This window comes from Hypanus sabinus, chromosome 4, assembly GCF_030144855.1.
Source record: "Hypanus sabinus isolate sHypSab1 chromosome 4, sHypSab1.hap1, whole genome shotgun sequence".
Lineage (NCBI taxonomy): Eukaryota > Metazoa > Chordata > Chondrichthyes > Myliobatiformes > Dasyatidae > Hypanus > Hypanus sabinus.
Genome location: NC_082709.1, coordinates 30,444,802 through 30,465,623, shown reverse-complemented (window position 1 = coordinate 30,465,623; position 20,822 = coordinate 30,444,802). Strand labels below are relative to the sequence as shown.

Sequence of the window (20,822 nt, the reverse complement as noted above, 5' to 3'; positions counted from 1 at the left end):
AAGAAACAAGGTAATGAAATAATTTCTATATGTTCTGTTATATGTTTGAATTAAATATATTGTTTAATTGTAGGCCCACCAACTTCACCTGAAAAGTTCAGGTACACTGACAGAACAAAGTCAACTGTCACACTCATCTGGAAACCTCCAAGAAGTGATGGTGGCCGTCCTGTTTTAGGCTACTATGTGGAAAAGAAACAACATGACCAGCCTAACTTTGAAAAAGTTAACAAACAAGTCTGTCAAAAATTAACCTTTGTGGTGGATGATCTTGAAGACTCAACCATGTATGACTTCCGTGTAAGAGCTGTTAATGAAATTGGAGAAAGTGAACCATCAATTACTCTTAATGTAATAGTGCAAGATGATGAAGGTAAATATATTCAATAGTTATTTCCTGCAGTATGAACCTGTATTTTTCACATTAAGTTTTTTCCAAATTTAATTCATTAACATCTTTGTTCTTCAATTCATTTATTTTCCTAATAGTGCCTCCGACTGTGAGACTGCTACTAAAGCTTAAGAGAGATGTATTAGCTGTTAAAGTTGGAGAACCAGTTGAAATTCCAGCTGAGGTGGAAGGCCTCCCTTTCCCCAAAATTGAATGGAGCAAAGGAGAAACTGTAATAGAAAGATCAACTGACCGACAGAAGATAGACACTGAAATACAGTCAAGAACAAATGCATTAACTAAGTTTAGTATTCCTACAACTGTTAGAAAAGATACAGATACATACACTATTGCTGTTTCAAACCGTCTGGGATCAGCATCCCAGTCTGTGAATGTTAACATTCTAGGTAAGGAAGCAAACACACAAGAAATTTTAAAGAAAATGCTTTGATATTTAAAGTATTTATTTTTTTAAATCCTCAAATGAATGATAATTGTTAAAGTGTTAATTTATTTTACCTTTCCTTAACTATAGACAAACCTTCACCACCAAGGAACCTTACAGTTTCTGATATTAAAAGTGAATCCTGTTATCTGACTTGGGATGCTCCTGTGGACAATGGTGGGAGCGAAATAACCAACTATGTTATTGACAAGCGTGATGCAAGCACAAAGAAATCCGAATGGGAAGAGATCACAAGAAATGTTATTGAAAGACGATATGGCGTAATGTTTCTTTTTTATATTACAACATTATGTGTATATTTTAACTATGTCTTCTAATAATCTAACAAATTATACATATTTAAAATTATTTTTTCTCAACTTTAGGTGTGGAAACTGACAACTGATGGAGAATATCAGTTCAGAATAAGAGCAGAGAACAAATATGGAATTAGTGATGGCTGCATGTCTGAAAAAGTAACTATCAAAGATCCATTTGGCCTCCCAGGACCACCTGATAAACCAAATGTGTCTGATGTTACAAGATCTTCTATGCTTGTATCTTGGAAACCTCCACTGGACAATGGTGGTGCTCCCATTACTGGTTATTATATAGAAAAGAGAGAAGTAGATGGTGTGTATTGGTCACGTGTCAATAGAGCTCCTGTGACAAAGCCTGCTGTGAAAGGGCTAGATTTTACTGTACTTCGCTTATTAGAAGGTGTTGAATATCAGTTCCGAGTCATGGCTATAAATGCTGCTGGAATTGGGCCTCCAAGTGAACCTTCTGATCCGGTTTTGGCATCTGATCCCAAATGTAAGTTTTACTAAATACATGCTTATCAGTTGTGCAACTCTAAGTCCAAGTTAAAAAAATATATAGCTGATTAAAACTTTCTTTAAAATATAAATCACCTAAAACACAATCATAATGCAGTACTAATATTTTACTTAACAATCAATGTAATCTTATGTAATATAATTTTTTTATGCACTGATTAAAAATTTTTACTTACACTAATGAGAAATTGGCAGGTGCTGTAAATATTCTCTTCTTCCTCTCAAGATCCTCCAGGTGCTCCCTCCTGTCCTGAAGTCACAGATAAAACAAAGAATAGTGTAAAGCTTGCATGGAAACGCCCTGAAAAGGATGGTCATAGCCCAATCCAAGGCTATATTGTTGAGAAGCAAGAAGAAGGTTCAACTGATTGGACAAGAGCATCAGAGCCAGATAAATTAATTACCAACTGTGAATATGAAGTGCCCAATTTACAAGCACTCAAGAAATACCGGTTCCGAATTAAAGCTGTTAATGCTGTCGGGGAATCTGACCCAAGTTTATCCACTTCAGAAATACTTGTGAAGGAAATCCTAGGTAAACACTTCTAGGTTCAGTGTTTAAGAGTATTAATATAGTATATACATTTTGTAGGCCTCAGCTAACATCTCTTTCTTTATAATTTGCAGAGGAACCAGATGTTACATTGGATGTTGGTGCACAAGATTTCCTCAGCTGTCATTCAGGAACACCTTTGAGAATTCCAGCTATTGTATCAGGCCGTCCTTTCCCCAAGATCAGTTGGGAGTTTGAAGGACCAGCAAAAACAGTTATCAAGGTATAAAATATATGAATTATATTTTAGTATCATCATTTGCATCTTCATGATAAACTCATAGTTATCCCATTTCAATATTCCTTGGACATAATGGGGTATTGTGATACGAAATTTAATTTGCCAGCATTGATGATTAATGCCAGGACACTAAATTTTATAAAATTTCCAACACAGTGTTTAAAGGAATTAATGATAACCAAAGTGTAAGCTTTTGCACCAGGTTTTAAGTGTGTTCTTATGTAACTACTGTAATGCCTTACCTAATTAAGCTTCCTTTCCACATGGAATCTTCAGCGAGTAGTCCATTCCTAACAAAAAAAAAAACTCAATTTGATCTCATGTTACTTCATTCAAACATTTATTGGTAGGACTTGGTTAGAAATCAAAAATATTTACTTTACCATTTTGATGTGACTTGGACATTTTAGATTACATGTTCAAGGCACCATCTAAATTCTTGTTTTAATTAAAGTATTCATAAACATAATTTTCTGTGATCTGTGTTTAGTAGTGGTGTAGAATCGCCAGTCATTCTGGTATATGCAAGACTTATTAATCAAGGTTTCATGCTTATATTCTGACAGGCAGAAAGCTTTTAAATTCTCCATTCCCACAGATTGCATATCCCAACTGGTTCTCAGTGTTACGAACCCCATAACTGGGTCACTTACCAGCAAAGATAGAGAGGTCTGTTGAAGTCTGATGGTACTATTTTTAACAGTATTTATTAGTAAAAATACACAAAAATAAGATCAATGCAAACATACAGATAATATACGTTGTCAATACTAAATCTAAAAGTGCGGGTATAATAATAATCAATAAGAAATAAACACTATCGTTGTCTAGGGGATAATGTATTGTCCGATGGAAATATAAAAGTCAATCAGTTCATTCAGGCTACAGCTTTTTTTGGTTGGAGAGAGAGCGACAGATTTTAGAAACTTGCCAGCTTGTCCTTTTTATGATGTCGATCCTTCAAAATTTCATTGGTGGCCTCTTCTTTAGCTAACCCGTTCTTCCGTGGTAAGGCCCCAATCCCAGGCAACGGGAAAGGATGCACGTGAGCCCTCCACCGGCTGTCGCTATTAAACGCTGTCACGAGATTTCTAGCGTTTCTCCTGGTGCGTCTAAGGGGGTTGTTCCCCAGACCCTCTTTTATCCTTACTCACGGGGTCTCAGATGTCAATCAGGTTGGGATGATGCAATCCCTCAACCAGCCCACTCTGGTCATTCCCTGAGGGCAGTACTCAATACACAATTCCGTCTCCAAGAGACAATGGACGTTATCCGTGGCTTTGTATCGCTGAGGCCAGGACACACATTCCAAACCCTTGTGGATTCTGCGTGTCTCTCTCTCTCATTTCCTGGGTCCCAGACCCGAATTAATAGTGATCTTGCGATTCTCGAAAAGGAGGGGGCTACTTTGTACCCTTCGGCCCCTCAGAGTTGTGGCACATTCGTAACAGCAGCAAAACCAGTTCAACAGAATATTCTTACTGTCAGAGCAGATTATTCTGCCATGGAATATCATCTCCCAAAATGCTTGCTGGATCTGTTATTGTGGTTTATTTAATTATATATTATTTTAGTCTGGGAAAAGATTTTGGTCTTAGCTTAACAATATTTCTGGCCAGAAATATCATACACTAGCTGATTCTAGTCTCTCAAAATGTTTCTAGTATTCAATATCACTGTTTCCCCCAGTTAGACTTCATGTATCCCATACAATGACACCCGTTGAATCATAATGATTATAACAAATTTTTTCATAGTTGAGTGAAATATGCAGTACATTGTGTTGCCATGTTATTTTCCACTTTTTGAAAAGATATTAAAAGATGTAACTTATGAAAAAAGGATTAAGGCCTGAATGACCATGCAATTATATTTGCATCAGAGAATTAACAATAACTGAAATCCTTGAGTGAAACATGTATCCTTCATTTCCCTTCAGCTATTAACAAAAATGCTTCCTTTCTTTTAAACATAAGGGGAAAATTTGTCTTTCTAACCAGGTCATTGGGATGATTTTTATTAGCATGAGACCCAAAACCAAATTCAACATTGGGTTAAATGCAGTGTCACATCAATACTTTAATACATATTGCTGCTCTGGAAATCTAGATGGCTCCCATAATAAGTTAATTCAAAGAAAATGGTAAAGGTAATGGACATGAGTTACATACAATTTCAGTGGCTTTTTTTTTGTCTCTGTAGTAACTTTATAGAACACTGCTTATGGAGAGCTAGGTGATACAAGAACCTAGCACGTATGGTAATGCAAGCATCATCCTACTCTAAGTAACCACAGCAGTGAATTACTTGTTACATACACCTGTTAGGGTGCATTCTCCAGATACCTTATGAGGTAACCATAGCCTTCAGCTGGGAGCAGATGTCATCAGGTGGTTCCCAAACATTCAGAATCATACATGAATATGAGATCTCAGGAGATATTGGGTATCAATAGCACAGCTGATTTGCCCACTGTCCATTTTAATTCCTCAATATTTACCTTTTGATCACACAGTATTCAGTAATGTGATGTGTCACATAGATCTTGAAGAGATATGTAATTGTTGTAGACAAATTGATAGAGTTGCACAGCATAGCATTGTGGTCCTTTGGCACACTGCATCCATGCCCGACTTTTGCCCGCAGAAAAACCCTTCCACACCATACCCACTTAAGCGCTTGTCTAAACATATCATAAACATACAGATTGTATTTGATTCCACTATGGTAATAAATTCATTCAAATTAGAATAATCCAGTATAAAAATCTTAAACAACTTTCTGAGCAACTCAACATTTTGTGTAGGTCTTGTAGCTTTAGTTTTTGGTTTGTTGGGTGGTAGACTTAGTCTCCTGACTTGGTGTGTCTGGGTACTCTTGTTTTGTCTGGTGGATTTGGAGCTCCTTTCCGGGGAAAGCACTGAGATGGTAGCACTATATTAATATGCAGCAGCCTCTCCGGACTCTGAATTTGGGGATTGCCAAATGTTATGTGGATTTTCTGGAGTAGTCTGTTTTTGTCATGTGCTTTTGTGATATCATCCTGGAGAAACATTGTTTCATTTTTTAAATGCATTGCAGTTGTGGTTTCTGAATGACAATAAACCAAAATTCAATTCAATTCAATACATAAGCATATGGTTGGAATCTTCTAGCTAATGAGTTGTCTGTCAAAAGAGAGCTACCACCAAGCAGTAGATTATCCTTTCTCTATAGTGATTACCTCTGAATATCTCTGGACCTCCAATATTTAAAAATCTCCTGAAATAATATTTTTGACCATTTTGTTGACAATTTTTTATGAAGTTACTGTGAGAATAGGCTGCTCCATTTTAGCTGAGGAGTTGGAATTGTATCAAAACTAATGTTTTGTCTACTCTATTCAGTTAATGCAATAACTCCAGATTCATCTCCAATCACAACTATTTGTGTTGATTCCTAATTAGTTTGATGTGGGCTCTACATTTGCGAAGGTTTTTGACTTGCAGAAGGTAGTTATTGTGCTATTATTGGTATTTTACACAAATTATGATTTCTCTTGCCTACGTTCCTAGGTATTCATGCCTTACTTTTTAAATTTAATTAGGATGTGTTACACTTGAACTTAGGTTTAAGTCGGCTTCAAGAAAAAATGCTGCTGTGTAAACTATAGGTAAAGATAACTTAGCATCAACCAGCATAGTCAGTGTCAGTGGCTTTCCGACTTTGTGACCCAGCTGCCTGCAAGATACACAAACCAGGGCAGTACGGTATGGAGAGCAAGCTGTTGCTCATGTAGCAGGCTCCACTTCTCTGCACAGCTGATGAATTCAAAGGAACAACATAGACTGATGCAGTTTGGCACCGGTGGTGTCACAGGAATTGCCAAGCAGCTTTGAACTCAGCTTAGCCAGTATAACATAATCAGAAAAATATTAAGACCAAGCTTTAGGGTGAATCTTCTTCTGTATACATTGGATTGAACAGAACTTGTGACAATTGATGTTTTACTCTTTCTAGGATGAAGTACACAGTGTGCCAGCTGATACTCAGGTAATAATGTGGTTCATAATTCTTTTTGCTCATGTTTTGAATTCTAAAATGCAGGAATAGAATTTATATTTCATTTACTGAATTATTACTCTTTATTTTGCCTTTTATAGATTGAAACTGCAGGAAATAAGACAGCTATAATCATTCCAGAATGCAACAGATCCCACTCTGGTCGGTATAACATCACTGCTAAGAACAAGGCTGGTCAAAAGACAGCACATGTCAGAGTAAATGTTCTTGGTATGTAATTGCTTTCTTAAGCTTACTTGAAACAGAATAAATTGAGTAGTTTGATATGATTCCTCAATTATCCCTTGCATTTAACAGATATGCCAGGATCACCAAAAGATCTTAAAGTGACTGACATTTCAAGGAGTACCTGCAGACTTTCATGGAAGTCTCCGGACAATGATGGTGGAGACAGAATTAAAAGCTATGTTATAGAGAAAAAGACTGTCGAAGGAAAGGCTTGGGTAAAAGTTAATGTTTCCTGTGTTGGCACATCATTTGTTGTGCCTGATCTTATTGAAGGGCAGGAGTACTTCTTCCGTGTCCGGGCAGAAAACCGATTTGGCATTGGTCCACCAGTAGAAACTATCCAGAGGACAAGGGCCAGAGATCCAATCCGTAAGTTTCTTGCTTATAGTATTTATTAATCCAGTAAACCTTGTTCAAATATCTTTACAACTTCAGTTAGCCATTTTTTGATGATTGCACTTTTACATTTCAGATCCTCCTGAGCCACCAACAAAACTCAAGACTGCTTTGGTTACTAAGAACTCTGTTTCACTTACCTGGAGGCCACCAAAGAATGATGGAGGGGCTCCAGTAACACATTACATTATTGAAAGTCTTGCCTTGGATCCAAGTGGAGAAAAGAAGGAATCTTGGAAACAGTGCAATAGGCGCGATGTGGAAGAAACCAAATTTACAGTAGAAGATCTCATCGATGGTGGAGAGTATGAATTCCGTGTTAAAGCTGTTAATGAAGCTGGCATTAGTAAACCATGTAATTCTGTTGGGCCTTTAGTTGTAAAAGACCAAACATGTAAGTACTTGCACAATTACCTGTTATCGGGCTAATGTAATACCATAAACACTAAATTTAAATGTTCCTAAAATTCACTGAATACTTTATGTCCAGGTGCACCTGCAATTGAACTTAAAGAATTCATGGAGGTAGAACAACGTACCGACATAAACATTGTTGCTAAAGTGAAGGGCACACCATTCCCAACTTTGACTTGGTACAAAGCACCTGTCCATAAACCAGAAGAAAAATCTAAAGTAGAATATGATCAGCATGTCAACAAAATTGTGACTGAGGATGGTTGTACTCTACTCATTCATCAGTCTCTCCGAAAGGACACAGGTCTTTACACTCTCACAGCAGTAAACAACTTGGGCAGTGATTCAAAGGAAATGAGACTCAATGTTCTTGGTAACTTTTCTATTATTCCTCTAAATGTGTGGTATTGTTTATGCATTCCAGTCATGATACTATAAAGATTTTTTCTCTTACTTTTTCTATTAATTAGGACATCCTGGTCCTCCAGTGGGTCCTATTAAGTTTGAAGGAATTAGTGCTGAGAAAATAACCCTTTTGTGGTTACCGCCAAAAGATGATGGTGGCTCTAAGATCACCAACTATGTTGTTCAAAAGAGAGAAGCAAGTAGAAGGACTTGGATTAATGTTACCAGTGATGTTAAAGAGTGTATGTGTGAAGTACCCAAGTTATTGGAAGGACATGAATATGTTTTCCGCATCATGGCTCAGAATAAGTACGGCATTGGTGAACCTCTTGACAGCGAACCAGAGACAGCAAGAAACCTATTTAGTATGTATTGAAATAAATCTCTCCCACATTTTCTATATTTTGATGTTACTGATATTATCTGATATTTTGGACTAATAAAATTGCTTATCTAAAGTTCTCTGTTCACACTGAGTTGTACTTCTGTTGAAGTTTTAACAAAAAACATCGAAATAGGGCATATAATTCTGTGTATTCATTTACAAAAATCATTTGATTTTTCATTCCAACTTCTAATTCAATAATGCTATAAGAATATAACTTGTATATTAAAGATGTTAAATTTTCATTTTACAGCTGTACCTGGTGCTTGCGACAAACCAACTATTAGTAGTGTGAACTGCGATAGTATGGTAGTCAACTGGGAAGAACCGGAATATGATGGCGGCTCTCCAGTAACTGGCTACTGGTTAGAGCGTAAAGAGACCTCAGCAAAGAGATGGAATAGGATAAATCGTGATCCAATTAGGATTATGCCACTTGGAGTATCCTATCAAGTAACTGGCCTTATTGAAGGCTCATATTATCAATTCCGTGTGTTTGCTATCAATGCAGCAGGTGTTGGGCCCCCAAGTGTGCCTTCTGACCCAGTGGTTGCACGAGATCCCATAGGTGAGCATTGCATTTGTATGGTTGGAATTTTGAGACTTTTATACACGCATAATTTCTCTTTTACATTGATGTACACTTCAGCTGCTCAAACATTTCTATGCATCCTAATGTTTTATAATGTCAGCAGTCCTTTAGAAATGCATTGCCATTGCAAGCTCTATTTCTTATTAATGAAAGCAAAAATAATAATACAGCAACAAATACAGTGTTCTAAAGACTACATTTCGTGTGAATCAAGTTTTGAAGTTTATGATGCACTTAGCTTTATGTTCTTTTTTTCAAAACAGCACCACCTGGCCCTCCATTTCCCAAAGTGACAGACTGGACTAAGTCAACTGTAGATCTTGAATGGGCTCCACCAGTGAAAAATGGCGGATCCAGAATCACTGGTTATTTTGTTGAATTTAAGGAAGAAGGAAAGGAAGAGTGGGAGAAGGTAAATTCAAATGTAATGATTATTATTTTTACACACATTTGTGATTTTACACATGAATCCATTTATTTTTCCTCCAGCACCAATACCATTAGTTGTCTTCCCAATTCAGTTCCAATCGTTGTCTTTGCCTGACAGTGATTGAGCACTATCATGGTAGTCTACCACCTTAGAGTTTTGAAATTTGGAGGCCCAAACGTTAAAATAGCTCAATCTCAATTCCAGGGCAGTTTTGCTCATTGGACTGGTCTTAAAAAAAGAGCTAAAAGTACAATGTTTGTAAAAGTGAAGACCAAGCTCTAACACTTTCACTATGGGTCATTAGCTTCATTCTGAAGGACCCTTGAATCTAAAAGATATTTCACATTTCTTGGGCAACCATTATTTGTCTGATTCTGTAAATCCCTCCTATGCCCAAAACACAGAATCACAGTAGATGGTTGAAAAAATTTAATTTAATTTTTGTCCATAAGACCATAAAACATAGAAGCAGAATTAGGCCACTTGTCCCATTAAGCCTGCTGTGCTATTTCATCATGGACAATTTATTATTCCTCTCAACCCTTTTCTCCTGGCTTCTCCCCATAACCTTTGTTGCCCTGACTAATCAAGAATCTATCAATCTCTGCTTTAAATATACTCAATGACTTGGCCTCCACAGCTGTCTATGGCAATGAATTCCACAGATTCACCACTCTCTGACTAAGATATTTTTCCTCATCTCTGTTTTTAATGACATCCCTCTATTCTGAAGCTGCGCCCTCTGGTCCTAGATTCGTTCACTATAGGAAGCATCCTCTCCATATTCATTCTATCTAGTCCTTTCAATGTTCAATAGGTTTCAATGAGACCCCTCCCCCCGTTCTAAACTCCAGCAAGTACAGAGCCCAGACTCATCAAACACGCTTCATACATTAACTTTCATTCCTAGAATCATTCTTGTGAACCTCCTCAGGACCCTCTCCAATGCCAGCAAATCCTTTCTTTGTTATGGGACAAAAACTGCTCACAATACTCCAAGTATGATCTGATCAATGCCTGAAAAAGTCTCAGCAACATATCCTTGCTTTTATATTCTAGTCCTCTCAAAATGAATGTTATCATTGCATTTGCCTTCATTACCACGGACTTAACCTGCAAATTAACCTTTGAGGAATTCCACACATGGACTCTTGCACCTCTTATTTTTGAATTTTCTTTTCTCCCTGCTTAAAAAATAGTCTACACCATTATTCCTTCTATCAAACTGTGTGAGCATACACTTCCCTGCACTATATTCCATCTGCCATTCTATGCCCATTCTCCCAATCTAATTCCTTCTGCAGTGTTCATGCTTCTTTACCTATCCACCTATCTTTGTATCATCTGCAAAATTGGCCACAAAGCCATCAATTCTATCATCCAAATCATTGAAATATAATGCAAAACTAAGTGGTCCCAATACCAACCCCTGTAGAACACCAGAGGCCAAAAGGAATAGACCCCCTAATCTTCTATCCATACTAGTATATTTCCCGTAATACTATGAGGGGTTATCTTGCTAAGATGCCTCATGTGTAGCACCTTGTTAAAGGCCTTTTGAAAATCTAAGTAAACAGTGTTAACTGGTTATTATTCTTTGTTTATCATGCCTGTTGTTTCCTCAAATAATACCAACAGATTTGTTAGGTAAGATTTCCCCTTAAGGAAACCATGCTGACTTTGGCCTATGTTGTCATGCACTCCAAGTACCCTGAAATCTCATCCTTAATAATAGACTCCAGCATTTTCCCAACCACTGATTTCGGGCTAACAGCCTCTCATTTCCTTTCTTCTGCCTCCTTCCCTTCATAAGTAGCCTGCACTTACATATCCACTGCCCTTATTAAGCCTTTGATGAAATCAGAAATATCAGAGCAATGTGAAAAGGGCTCAAAAGGCCTAGATTTTAACTTCCATCTTTCACTTACCCAATCTGGAAGAATGGTTTTATCTATTTTCATCAAAATTGAAACTTTCCTCTATTTTCTGCTGGCTTTTCACAGGTTAAAGACAAAGAAATTAGAGGCACAAAGTTTGTTGTTCCAGGACTGAAGGAGGGAAGTATATACAGATTCAGAGTAAGAGCAGTAAATGCTGCTGGAGTTGGTGAACCAGGAGAGGTTTCTGATGCCATTGAAGTCAAGGATAGAACAGGTAAAAATAAAGATTTTTTAAAACTTTATTTCAATACATTATTTTGGCAATAATAAATATCTGACATAATTCTGATTATATACTCTAGTCATTCCAGATATTAACTTGGATGCCAGTGTGAGAGACAAAATTGTGGTACATGCTGGTGGTGTAATTCGTATTTTGGCATATGTATCTGGTAAACCAGCTCCAGAGATCTCATGGGCAAAGGATGATAAGCCAATGCCAAAAGAAGCTGCAATTGAAACCACTGTGATCAGTTCTGCTCTGGTTATAAAGAATTGTCAGCGACACCATCAAGGAATATACAACCTTATTGCTAAGAATACAGGGGGTGAAAGAAGAAAGACCATTATTGTTGAAGTTTTAGGTAAATATTATTTTCTGATTTTGCACAATTTTTCACAAATTTTACAATCAGTTTTTCTCAAGAACAAATAAATTTATTTTTTCTTAATTGCAGATGTTCCTGGACCAGTAGGTGAACCTTTCCGCTGTGAAAACCTAACAATTGATTCTTGCAAATTAACATGGTTCTTCCCTGAAGATGATGGTGGTTCTGCAATTACCAACTATATGATTGAAAAGCGTGAAGTTGAACGTCGTGGTTGGTCACCTGTCACATACACAGTTACTAGACAGAATGCTGTTGTCCAGAATCTGATCCCAGGAAATGCTTATTTCTTTAGAATTGCAGCTGAAAATATTATCGGCATGGGCCCATGGGTGCAGACAAATCAAGAAATTATAGTTAAAGAGCCAACATGTAAGTAATGTTTCTAATTTTATGTTTCTCATTTTTAAGTATTAAATCTATTTTAGCCACTAAATACACAAACCTTTCTACTTTCTTTTCCAACTTGTAGCTGTCCCTGAACGTCCTGAAGATCTTGAAGTAACAGCAGTTACAAAGCAATCAGTTAGCTTAAAATGGAAGCCTCCTAAATATGATGGTGGTTCAGATATAACAATGTATGTTCTTGAGTGTCGTTTGATTGGTAAAGAGAAGTTCATCAAAATTACTAAGGAGAAGTTGTTAGATCGGATGTTTACACATAGTAGCTTAAAGGAAGGTGACACATATGAGTACCGTGTCAGTGCAGTAAATGCTATCGGCCAAGGGAAACCATCATTCTGTACAAAACCAATAACTTGCAAGGATCAGCTTGGTAAGATTAATTTCAAATATTTTGCAAATTGAAATTTCTTTTCAAAATGGTAATAATTGTGTGTAAATTATCTTTAGAACCACCAACACTCGAACTGGATTTCCGAGATAAGTTTATTGTACGTGTGGGTGAATCCTTCAGCTTGACAGGACGATATAAAGGGAAACCTACACCAAAAGTTTCTTGGTTTAAGGATGATGAACCAGTCGAAGAGACAAATTGCTTAAAAGTCAACACAACTCCAACGAAACTATGTCTAACTATTTTGAAAGGTGTCCGTGCTAATTCCGGTAAATACTGTGTTGTTCTGGAGAACAGCACAGGAGTACGAAAGGGTCTGTGTCAAGTGATTGTGGTTGGTAAGTTAATTAGTTTTCACCTTTTTCAGATTAAAATCTTGTAACATTGAATTAGAATGCAGTATTGAAACCAAATTTTACCTTCTTCAGATCGTCCACAACCTCCGGTTGGCCCAGTAGTTTTCAATGAAGTTCACAGAGATAGAATGATTATTTCCTGGAAACCTCCACTTGATGATGGAGGCAGTCCAATCACAAATTATATTGTTGAAAAGAGGGATACAAACAGAGAACTCTGGATGCCTGTTACATCTTCAACTACAACGACTACTTGTAAAGTTCCAAAATTAATTGAAGGTCGGGAGTATATTATTCGTATCTATGCTGAAAACATGTTTGGAATCAGTGATGCATTGCTTTCAGAAGAAGTTAAAGCCAAAGATCGCTACAGTAAGTGCTGGACCTCAGAATTTATTAATAAATTAAAAAAGCAAATATTGAATAAAGTAAATTTAAAAATCAGGTGTGTTTTCTATCTTTTGTTGTCTGGAATATGACAGTTTATAGTTTACTAATATTTTGTATTTAAAGGCTTTGTTATTTTGTTAAAATAAAGTGATACTTATGTGTGGTGATAGCAAATATGTTCTGTCTCCTATCATATTAATGGATTTATAAACTTGGTCTATAATTTTTTTTAGCAAGTTTTTGTTTTTTTTTCTGAAGGAGTTCCAGAAGCACCAGAACAACCAGTTATAAAAAATATTACAAAAGATTCGGCTGTGGTAGTTTGGAATAGACCTCGAGATGGAGGCAAGCCCATCATTAAATATATTGTTGAAAAGAAAGAAACAATGTCCAACCGCTGGTTAAGAGTATCCAAAGAGCCAATTTATCCAGACACTCAGTATACTGTAACAGATCTCCTTGAAGGCTGTGAATATGAATTCCGTGTCTCAGCAGAAAATGAAATAGGAGTTGGAGACCCTAGTCCACCATCTAAACCCTTCTTTGCAAAAGATCCAATAGGTATATGTCACTTACATCCATTTCTTTCTTTTCTTTGAAATAACAATTTGTGATGTATTTGTAAGATTTATTCTGACAACAATTTTACTCTTCATTTAGTTAAACCAAGTCCACCTGTTACTCCTCAAGCAGTAGACAAAACTAAATCTACTGTTGATTTATCTTGGCAACCTCCTCGCCATGATGGAGGAGGCAAAATATTGGGATATTTAGTGGAATATCAGAAAGTTGGTGAAGAAGAGTGGAAGAAAGCCAATCAAACACCAGACTCTTGTCCTGACATTCATTTTAAGGTGGCAGGTCTTAATGAAGGTGATACATACAAATTCCGGATTATAGCCGTCAATCAAGCTGGTGAATCAGATCCAGCTTATGTTCATGATCCTGTTCAAGCAAAAGACAGAATTGGTAAGTGATGTACTGTATGTTGTGTATTTAATACTGCAATAATATTGTAAATATATTGTTTGATTAAGCATTCTTTGAATAATTCATTACTGGTTATATGTAGAAGTACATTAACAGCATATGACATTATGTCACAACATCATAGTAAATGTATTATCAAAGTATATATATGTCACCATATACAACCCTGAGGTTCATTGTACTTTCTTCTTGATGGCAGTAGCAAGAATAGAACATCTAGGTGGTGGGAGTCCCTGATGATGGACGTTGCTTTCCTGTGACTCCATTGAGATATGCTCAGTGGAGGGAAAAGCTTTACCTGTGATGGACTGGGCTATGTCCGCTACTTTTTGTAGTCTTTTGCATTCAAGGGTGTTGGTGTTTCTATACCAGGCCATGAGGCAACCAGTCAATACACTCTCTAGCACATATCTATAGAAGATTGTCATGCTGAATCTTCACAAACTGTTAGGAAGTAGAGGCGTTGGTGTGCTTTCTTTGTAATTACACTTATGTGCTGGGCCCAGGACAAGATCTCTAAGGAATCAAGGAATGCACCTCATTAAAGTAAAGAACAAAGTAGACATTTTATTCCCACTCTGTATTTTTCTTTTGATTAATTTCTGAAATTACAAGACTTACCAAAGTACAGGATTGCCATGTGGATCATTTCACATTGATAATTTCTATAATTAATGCTGTTCTGTTAAATTGTTTCTATATATGTAAAACTTTTTATTTGCTTTGCAGAGGCTCCTGAATTGTTCGTAGATGCCAACATGGCTCGAAGTGTAAACATAAAAGCAGGAACTACCTTAACCCTCAGTGCAACCATAAAAGGAATGCCAATTCCAAAGGCCAGTTGGAAAAAGAATGACAATGAAGTACCAGTTAAAGCTGACATTGAAAGTACAGCAGTGAGAAGCAAGCTTGAAATCCGTAAGACTGTCAGAAATGACAGTGGATGTTATTCATTAACTGTTGAGAATGAAGCTGGTAGCAAGAGTGCTGCTTGTACAGTTACTGTATTAGGTAATGTGAATGGGCCATGAGAGTTATTAGATCAATTTTAATCAAATTGATTTGTTCAGTAATTAAAATAATAGGAAACCCTTAATTATTTTCAGATAAACCTGGTCCACCACGTAACTTGCAAATTAGTGAAGTTAGAAGTGATTCGTGTTATCTGACTTGGAAGGAACCAGAAGACAATGGTGGTGCTGTTATCTCTAACTATATAATCGAGAAACGAGATGTTGCAGCTCCTCAGTGGATCCCTATCTCATCCACAAGCAAAAAGCATAGCATTATGGCTAAGTACCTAATGGAAGGCACCCAGTATTTGTTCCGCGTGGCTGCTGAAAATCAGTATGGTCGAAGTAGCTTTGTGGAATCGGTAAAACCTATAAAGGCCCTTGATCCAATATGTAAGTTGGTATTTGTTGAGATTAACATTTTCATATGAAAACTCATAATATTTACACCACAGCATTTAACTTACCAGGCTGTTGCTTATTTTTATAGCTCCTCCTGGCCCACCTAAGAACTTACACCATGTTGACGTGGACAAGACTGAGGTGTCTCTTGTTTGGAATTACCCAGACCGTGATGGAGGTTCGGAAATCACGGGATTTTTAGTTGAATACCAGGAAGAAGGAGCAAAAGACTGGATTAAATTCAAAACTGTTAGCATACCTGAATGTGTTGTAACTGGTTTAGAACAGGGGAAGATATACAGGTTCCGTGTTAAAGCTCAAAATGCTGCTGGGCTTAGTCGTCCAGATACAACTGTCCCTGTACTGTGTCAGGAGAAACTAGGTTGGTTTGTTTACTTGCTTTGTACTTTCAATTACTTTTTTATTTTATTGTCACATCCTTGATATATATTTATTCATTTCTGCTTTATGTTATAGTGTCACCCTCGGTGGAAGTAGATGTAAGTTTGATTGAAGGTCTTGTCGTCAAGGCTGGCAGCACAGTCAAACTTCCTGCTTTAATGAGAGGCATTCCTACTCCTTCAGTAAAGTGGGTCACTGACAGTACTGAACTTAAGTCAGAAGGCGAATACAAGATTGATACTGACAACCGTTCTACTATGCTAACAATTAAGAACTGCACCAGGAAACATAGTGGTGAATATGTACTTACTGTCTCTAATCCAGCTGGTAGTAAGTCAGTGGCTCTACACTTGATCGTTCTGGATGTTCCAGGCCCCCCAGTTGGTCCAACCAATATCCTCGAGGTAACACCACAGCACATGATCATCTCTTGGCGTCCACCTAAGGATGATGGTGGAAGCCCTGTTATGAACTACATTGTTGAGAAACGAGAAACTAAGAAAGAAACCTGGGGTATTGTTACCTCTGGAGGCACAAGTACCCAAGCAAAAATTCCACGTCTTCAGAAAGGCTGTGAATATATTATGCGTGTTCGAGCTGAAAACAAGATTGGTATTGGTGAACCATTAGAGTCTAAACCAACTGTAGCTAAGCATATGTTTGATGTTCCAGGCCCACCTACTAAACCAACTATTTATGATATCACAGAAAATGCAGTCACAGTATCTTGGGGTGTACCAAAATACGATGGTGGTAGTCCAGTTATTGGTTACATAATGGAACGAAGGGAAAAAACTGGTAAATGGATCCGTGTAAATAAGACTCCAATACTAGATCTAAAATTGAGAACCGTTGGACTTTTTGAAGGTAATACATATGAATTCAGAATATTTGCTGAAAATATTGCTGGTCTAAGCAAACCATCACCAGTCTCTGATTCAGTCTCGGCAATCCGCCCTATAAGGCCACCTGGACCACCTATCAATCCTAAACTGAAGGACAAGACAAGAGAAACTGTTGACTTGGTCTGGACAAAGCCCAGCAATGATGGAGGCAGCCCAATCTTAGGATATATTGTAGAATGTCAGAAAGCTGACACTACAAAGTGGAATAGAATTAATAAAGATGATTTAATCCCACAGTGTGCTTTTAGAGTACCTGGCCTTATTGAAGGAAATGAATACAGATTCCGCATAAAGGCTGCCAACATTATTGGTGAAGGTGAACCAAGGGAGCTGCCAGAATCTGTAATCGCAAAAGATATTCTTTATCCTCCAGAGCTGGAACTTGATATTGTTTGCCGTGATCTAATCACAGTTCGTGTTGGACAAACTATTTCAGCAACAGGACGTGTTAAAGGCCGACCAGATCCAGAAATTACATGGTCAAAAGAAGGCAAGGTGCTTGTTGCTAGCAAACGTATAGAGATTCGTAATGATTACCCTGTGATACAGCTACTAATTAAAGAGGCGACCAGAGCTGATCATGGTAAATACCATGTAGTTGCTAAAAATAATAGTGGACAAGTTCAAGCTGCTGTTATTGTCAACGTCCTTGATAGACCAGGCCCTTGTAAGAATATCAGGACAAGCTATGTCACTAAAGATTCTTGTGTGCTTTCCTGGGAAAATCCTGATGATAATGGAGGCTCAGAAATTACTAACTATATAGCAGAAAACCGTCAACCCAATCAGAGAGGATGGTCTTTGATCTCATCTGATTTAACTAAACGTGTAGTGAAGGTTCCACTTACAACAAACCATGAGTACTTCTTCAGAGTGTGTGCAGAAAACAAAGTTGGACTAGGTCCAACAATTGAAACGAAAACACCAATCTTAGCCATTGATCCTGTTGAGAAGCCTGGAGAACCAGAAAACCTACATGTTGCTGATATAGGAAAGACTTTTGTTCTCCTTAAGTGGAGAAGACCTGATTATGATGGTGGTAGCCCTAACCTGTCTTATCATGTCGAGAGAAGATTAAAGGACACAGATGAATGGGAAAGAGTGCACAAAGGAAGTATTAAAGAGACAAGTTTCATGGTTGATAAATGTATTGAGAACCAGACTTATCAGTTTAGAGTTCAGACCAAGAATGAAGGTGGTGAAAGCAATTGGGTGAAGACTGATTATATTATTGTCAAGCCAGAAGTACAAAAACCAGTCTTGGATCTAAAGCTTGCTGGAATATTAACTGTAAAAGCAGGTGAAACTTTCAGAATTGAAGCAGCAATGAGAGGCAAACCTCAGCCAGAAGTTGTCTGGGTAAAAGACAAAGATGCAATTGATCTTAGCAGATCTCCCCGAGCTAAGATTGACACGACTTCTGACGCATCCAGATTAATTGTAATTAAATCTAAACGAGAAGACAGTGGTAAATATACAATCACTGCAACTAATCAGGCTGGTTCCTTTACAGCTTATGCTACTGTGAATGTTTTGGATGTACCAAGTGAAGTCAGAAATTTGAAAGTATCTGGCATTGCAAGTGATAGGTGTAGAGTCAGCTGGGATGCACCAGCAGATGATGGTGGATGTGAAATTCAAAACTATGTTCTTGAAAAATGTGAAAGCAAAAGAATGGTCTGGTCCGTATTCTCTACTTCTATAATTAATGAATATGCAAATGTCACTCGTTTGGTTGAAGGAAATGAATACATATTCCGAGTGCGTGCAGAAAACAAAATAGGCACAGGTCCACCATCAGAAACTAAGCCCATTGTAGCCAAGACACAGTTTAATAGACCAGGTCCTCCAGATGCACCAGAAGTCACCAAAGTCAGCAGAGAAGAAATGACTGTTGTATGGAATCCACCAGAAGATGATGGAGGAAAATCAATCACGGGATACATATTGGAGAAGAAAGAGAAACGAGCAGTTAGATGGGTGGCAGTCACAAAGAGTCCAATCCCAGAGAGGCGAATGAAAGTTACAAATTTGATTCCTGAACATGAATACCAGTTCCGTGTCAAAGCTGAAAACGAAGTTGGATTAGGAGAACCAAGTCCACCTTCAAGACCAGTATTAGCAAAGGATCCAATGGGTATATACATTTTTAACATTAAGTCAATTTTCTATAAACAAGTTTGAATGCTTTTCTCATCACTCACACCAAATTCTCTCAATTTATATTCTGTTTTTCTATACACAGAACCTCCTGGTCCACCAAGTGGCCTTAAGGTGATTGATAGTACAAAGTCCTCCATTTCTCTTGGCTGGACAAAGCCTGTTTATGATGGTGGTTCTCTTGTCACTGGCTATGTTGTTGAAATGAGACCAAAGGGTGTCAGTAAATCTCCTGATGAAGGATGGACGAGATGTAATGTTGCAGCTCAGTTGGTTGTAACTCAGTTTACTGCGAGCGGCCTTGATGAGAAACAAGAATACGAGTTTAAGGTTTCTGCACAGAATCAGGTTGGAATTGGTCGTCCTGCTGAACTTAAAGAAGCAGTATATCCAAAGGAGATCTTAGGTGTGCATTGCATTTGACCTTTCTTTACTTTATGGTATAATAAAATATATTTCGTGAACTCATACTCTTTTCTTCAAGAGAATAATTCTTTCATAAAATGGATCTTTTTCAGAACCACCAGAGATTGACTTAGATGCAAGCCTGAGGAAAGTGTTAGTTGTCAGAGCTGGATGTCCTATCAGATTATTTGCCACCATCAGGGGCCGACCAGCACCTAAAGTTACTTGGAGGAAAATTGGAATAGACAACGTTGTTCGAAAGGGTCAAGTAGACTTGATTGACACAATGACTTTCCTTGTCATTCCTGATAGTACCCGTGATGATTCTGGCAAATATTCACTGATGCTTGTAAATGCAGCAGGTGAAAAGGCTGTGTTTGTGAATGTTAAAGTTCTGGGTGAGTACCTCCTTTTTATGTTCTATTTCATGATTTGATTTAACCATGAGAAAAGACTTTCTGATATGTTAAAGAGAATTGTCCTGATTGCTGTATTTCTTGTCCCAAGAAAAAGGACATGTTGCTAGATCTAATTTTGGAAAGTAAATAATGAGTAAACTGGATAATGCTGTATTCCTGGGATTTTCAACTGTTTATTATATTGTATAAGGTTTTATTTGTAACATATAAGAAGAAGGAGCACCATGAATAAAAATGCTTCAGGTAATTGAGAAGAGATTACTGGAGTCAATTGCAAGGCAGAAATGTGATAATGCAGTTGACAGATAGTATAAGATTAAGTTGACAGCTAAGATAAAAAGAGAATCAAAATGGCACATTAATGATGTGTCACAGAATAAAATGGACCAAAGAAGAAATGGCTGAGAAATTAATTAATGACTCAGTAAAGGTATTTATTAATAGATTAGATATTAACAAAGTCATGTGAAACAAGGAAGTTATCAGGATATTGAAAGAAATTTTAAAAAGAATAAACTTAAGGCACTAGAAAGGTCTAAAGTGCTGTACATGGTGTTCATCCACTTTGAATATGGTGCAAAGCCAAATAATGTGTGTTAGATTTCTAAGGAATGTAAATGTAGATGTTACAGAGTTTCTAAAATATTTTAAAGTA

At 37.3% G+C, this 20,822-nt stretch overlaps 1 protein-coding gene across 1 annotated transcript in view; it reads left to right on the top strand.

The window, feature by feature from the left end:
- The window catches only part of ttn.1 (titin, tandem duplicate 1), a 324,448-nt gene that overhangs the window by 230,658 nt on the left and 72,968 nt on the right, over nucleotides 1–20,822 (top strand). Inside the window, 28 exon segments of the mRNA XM_059968782.1 lie at nucleotides 74–373; nucleotides 490–798; nucleotides 927–1,117; nucleotides 1,223–1,652; nucleotides 1,902–2,210; nucleotides 2,303–2,451; nucleotides 6,469–6,501; nucleotides 6,612–6,741; nucleotides 6,829–7,128; nucleotides 7,232–7,549; nucleotides 7,646–7,942; nucleotides 8,040–8,339; nucleotides 8,613–8,927; nucleotides 9,215–9,363; nucleotides 11,385–11,535; nucleotides 11,624–11,905; nucleotides 11,999–12,301; nucleotides 12,402–12,704; nucleotides 12,782–13,063; nucleotides 13,154–13,453; nucleotides 13,730–14,032; nucleotides 14,132–14,440; nucleotides 15,191–15,472; nucleotides 15,568–15,867; nucleotides 15,965–16,258; nucleotides 16,354–19,320; nucleotides 19,429–19,749; nucleotides 19,862–20,146. Of these exon segments, the coding sequence (XP_059824765.1) occupies nucleotides 74–373; nucleotides 490–798; nucleotides 927–1,117; nucleotides 1,223–1,652; nucleotides 1,902–2,210; nucleotides 2,303–2,451; nucleotides 6,469–6,501; nucleotides 6,612–6,741; nucleotides 6,829–7,128; nucleotides 7,232–7,549; nucleotides 7,646–7,942; nucleotides 8,040–8,339; nucleotides 8,613–8,927; nucleotides 9,215–9,363; nucleotides 11,385–11,535; nucleotides 11,624–11,905; nucleotides 11,999–12,301; nucleotides 12,402–12,704; nucleotides 12,782–13,063; nucleotides 13,154–13,453; nucleotides 13,730–14,032; nucleotides 14,132–14,440; nucleotides 15,191–15,472; nucleotides 15,568–15,867; nucleotides 15,965–16,258; nucleotides 16,354–19,320; nucleotides 19,429–19,749; nucleotides 19,862–20,146 (10,212 nt within the window).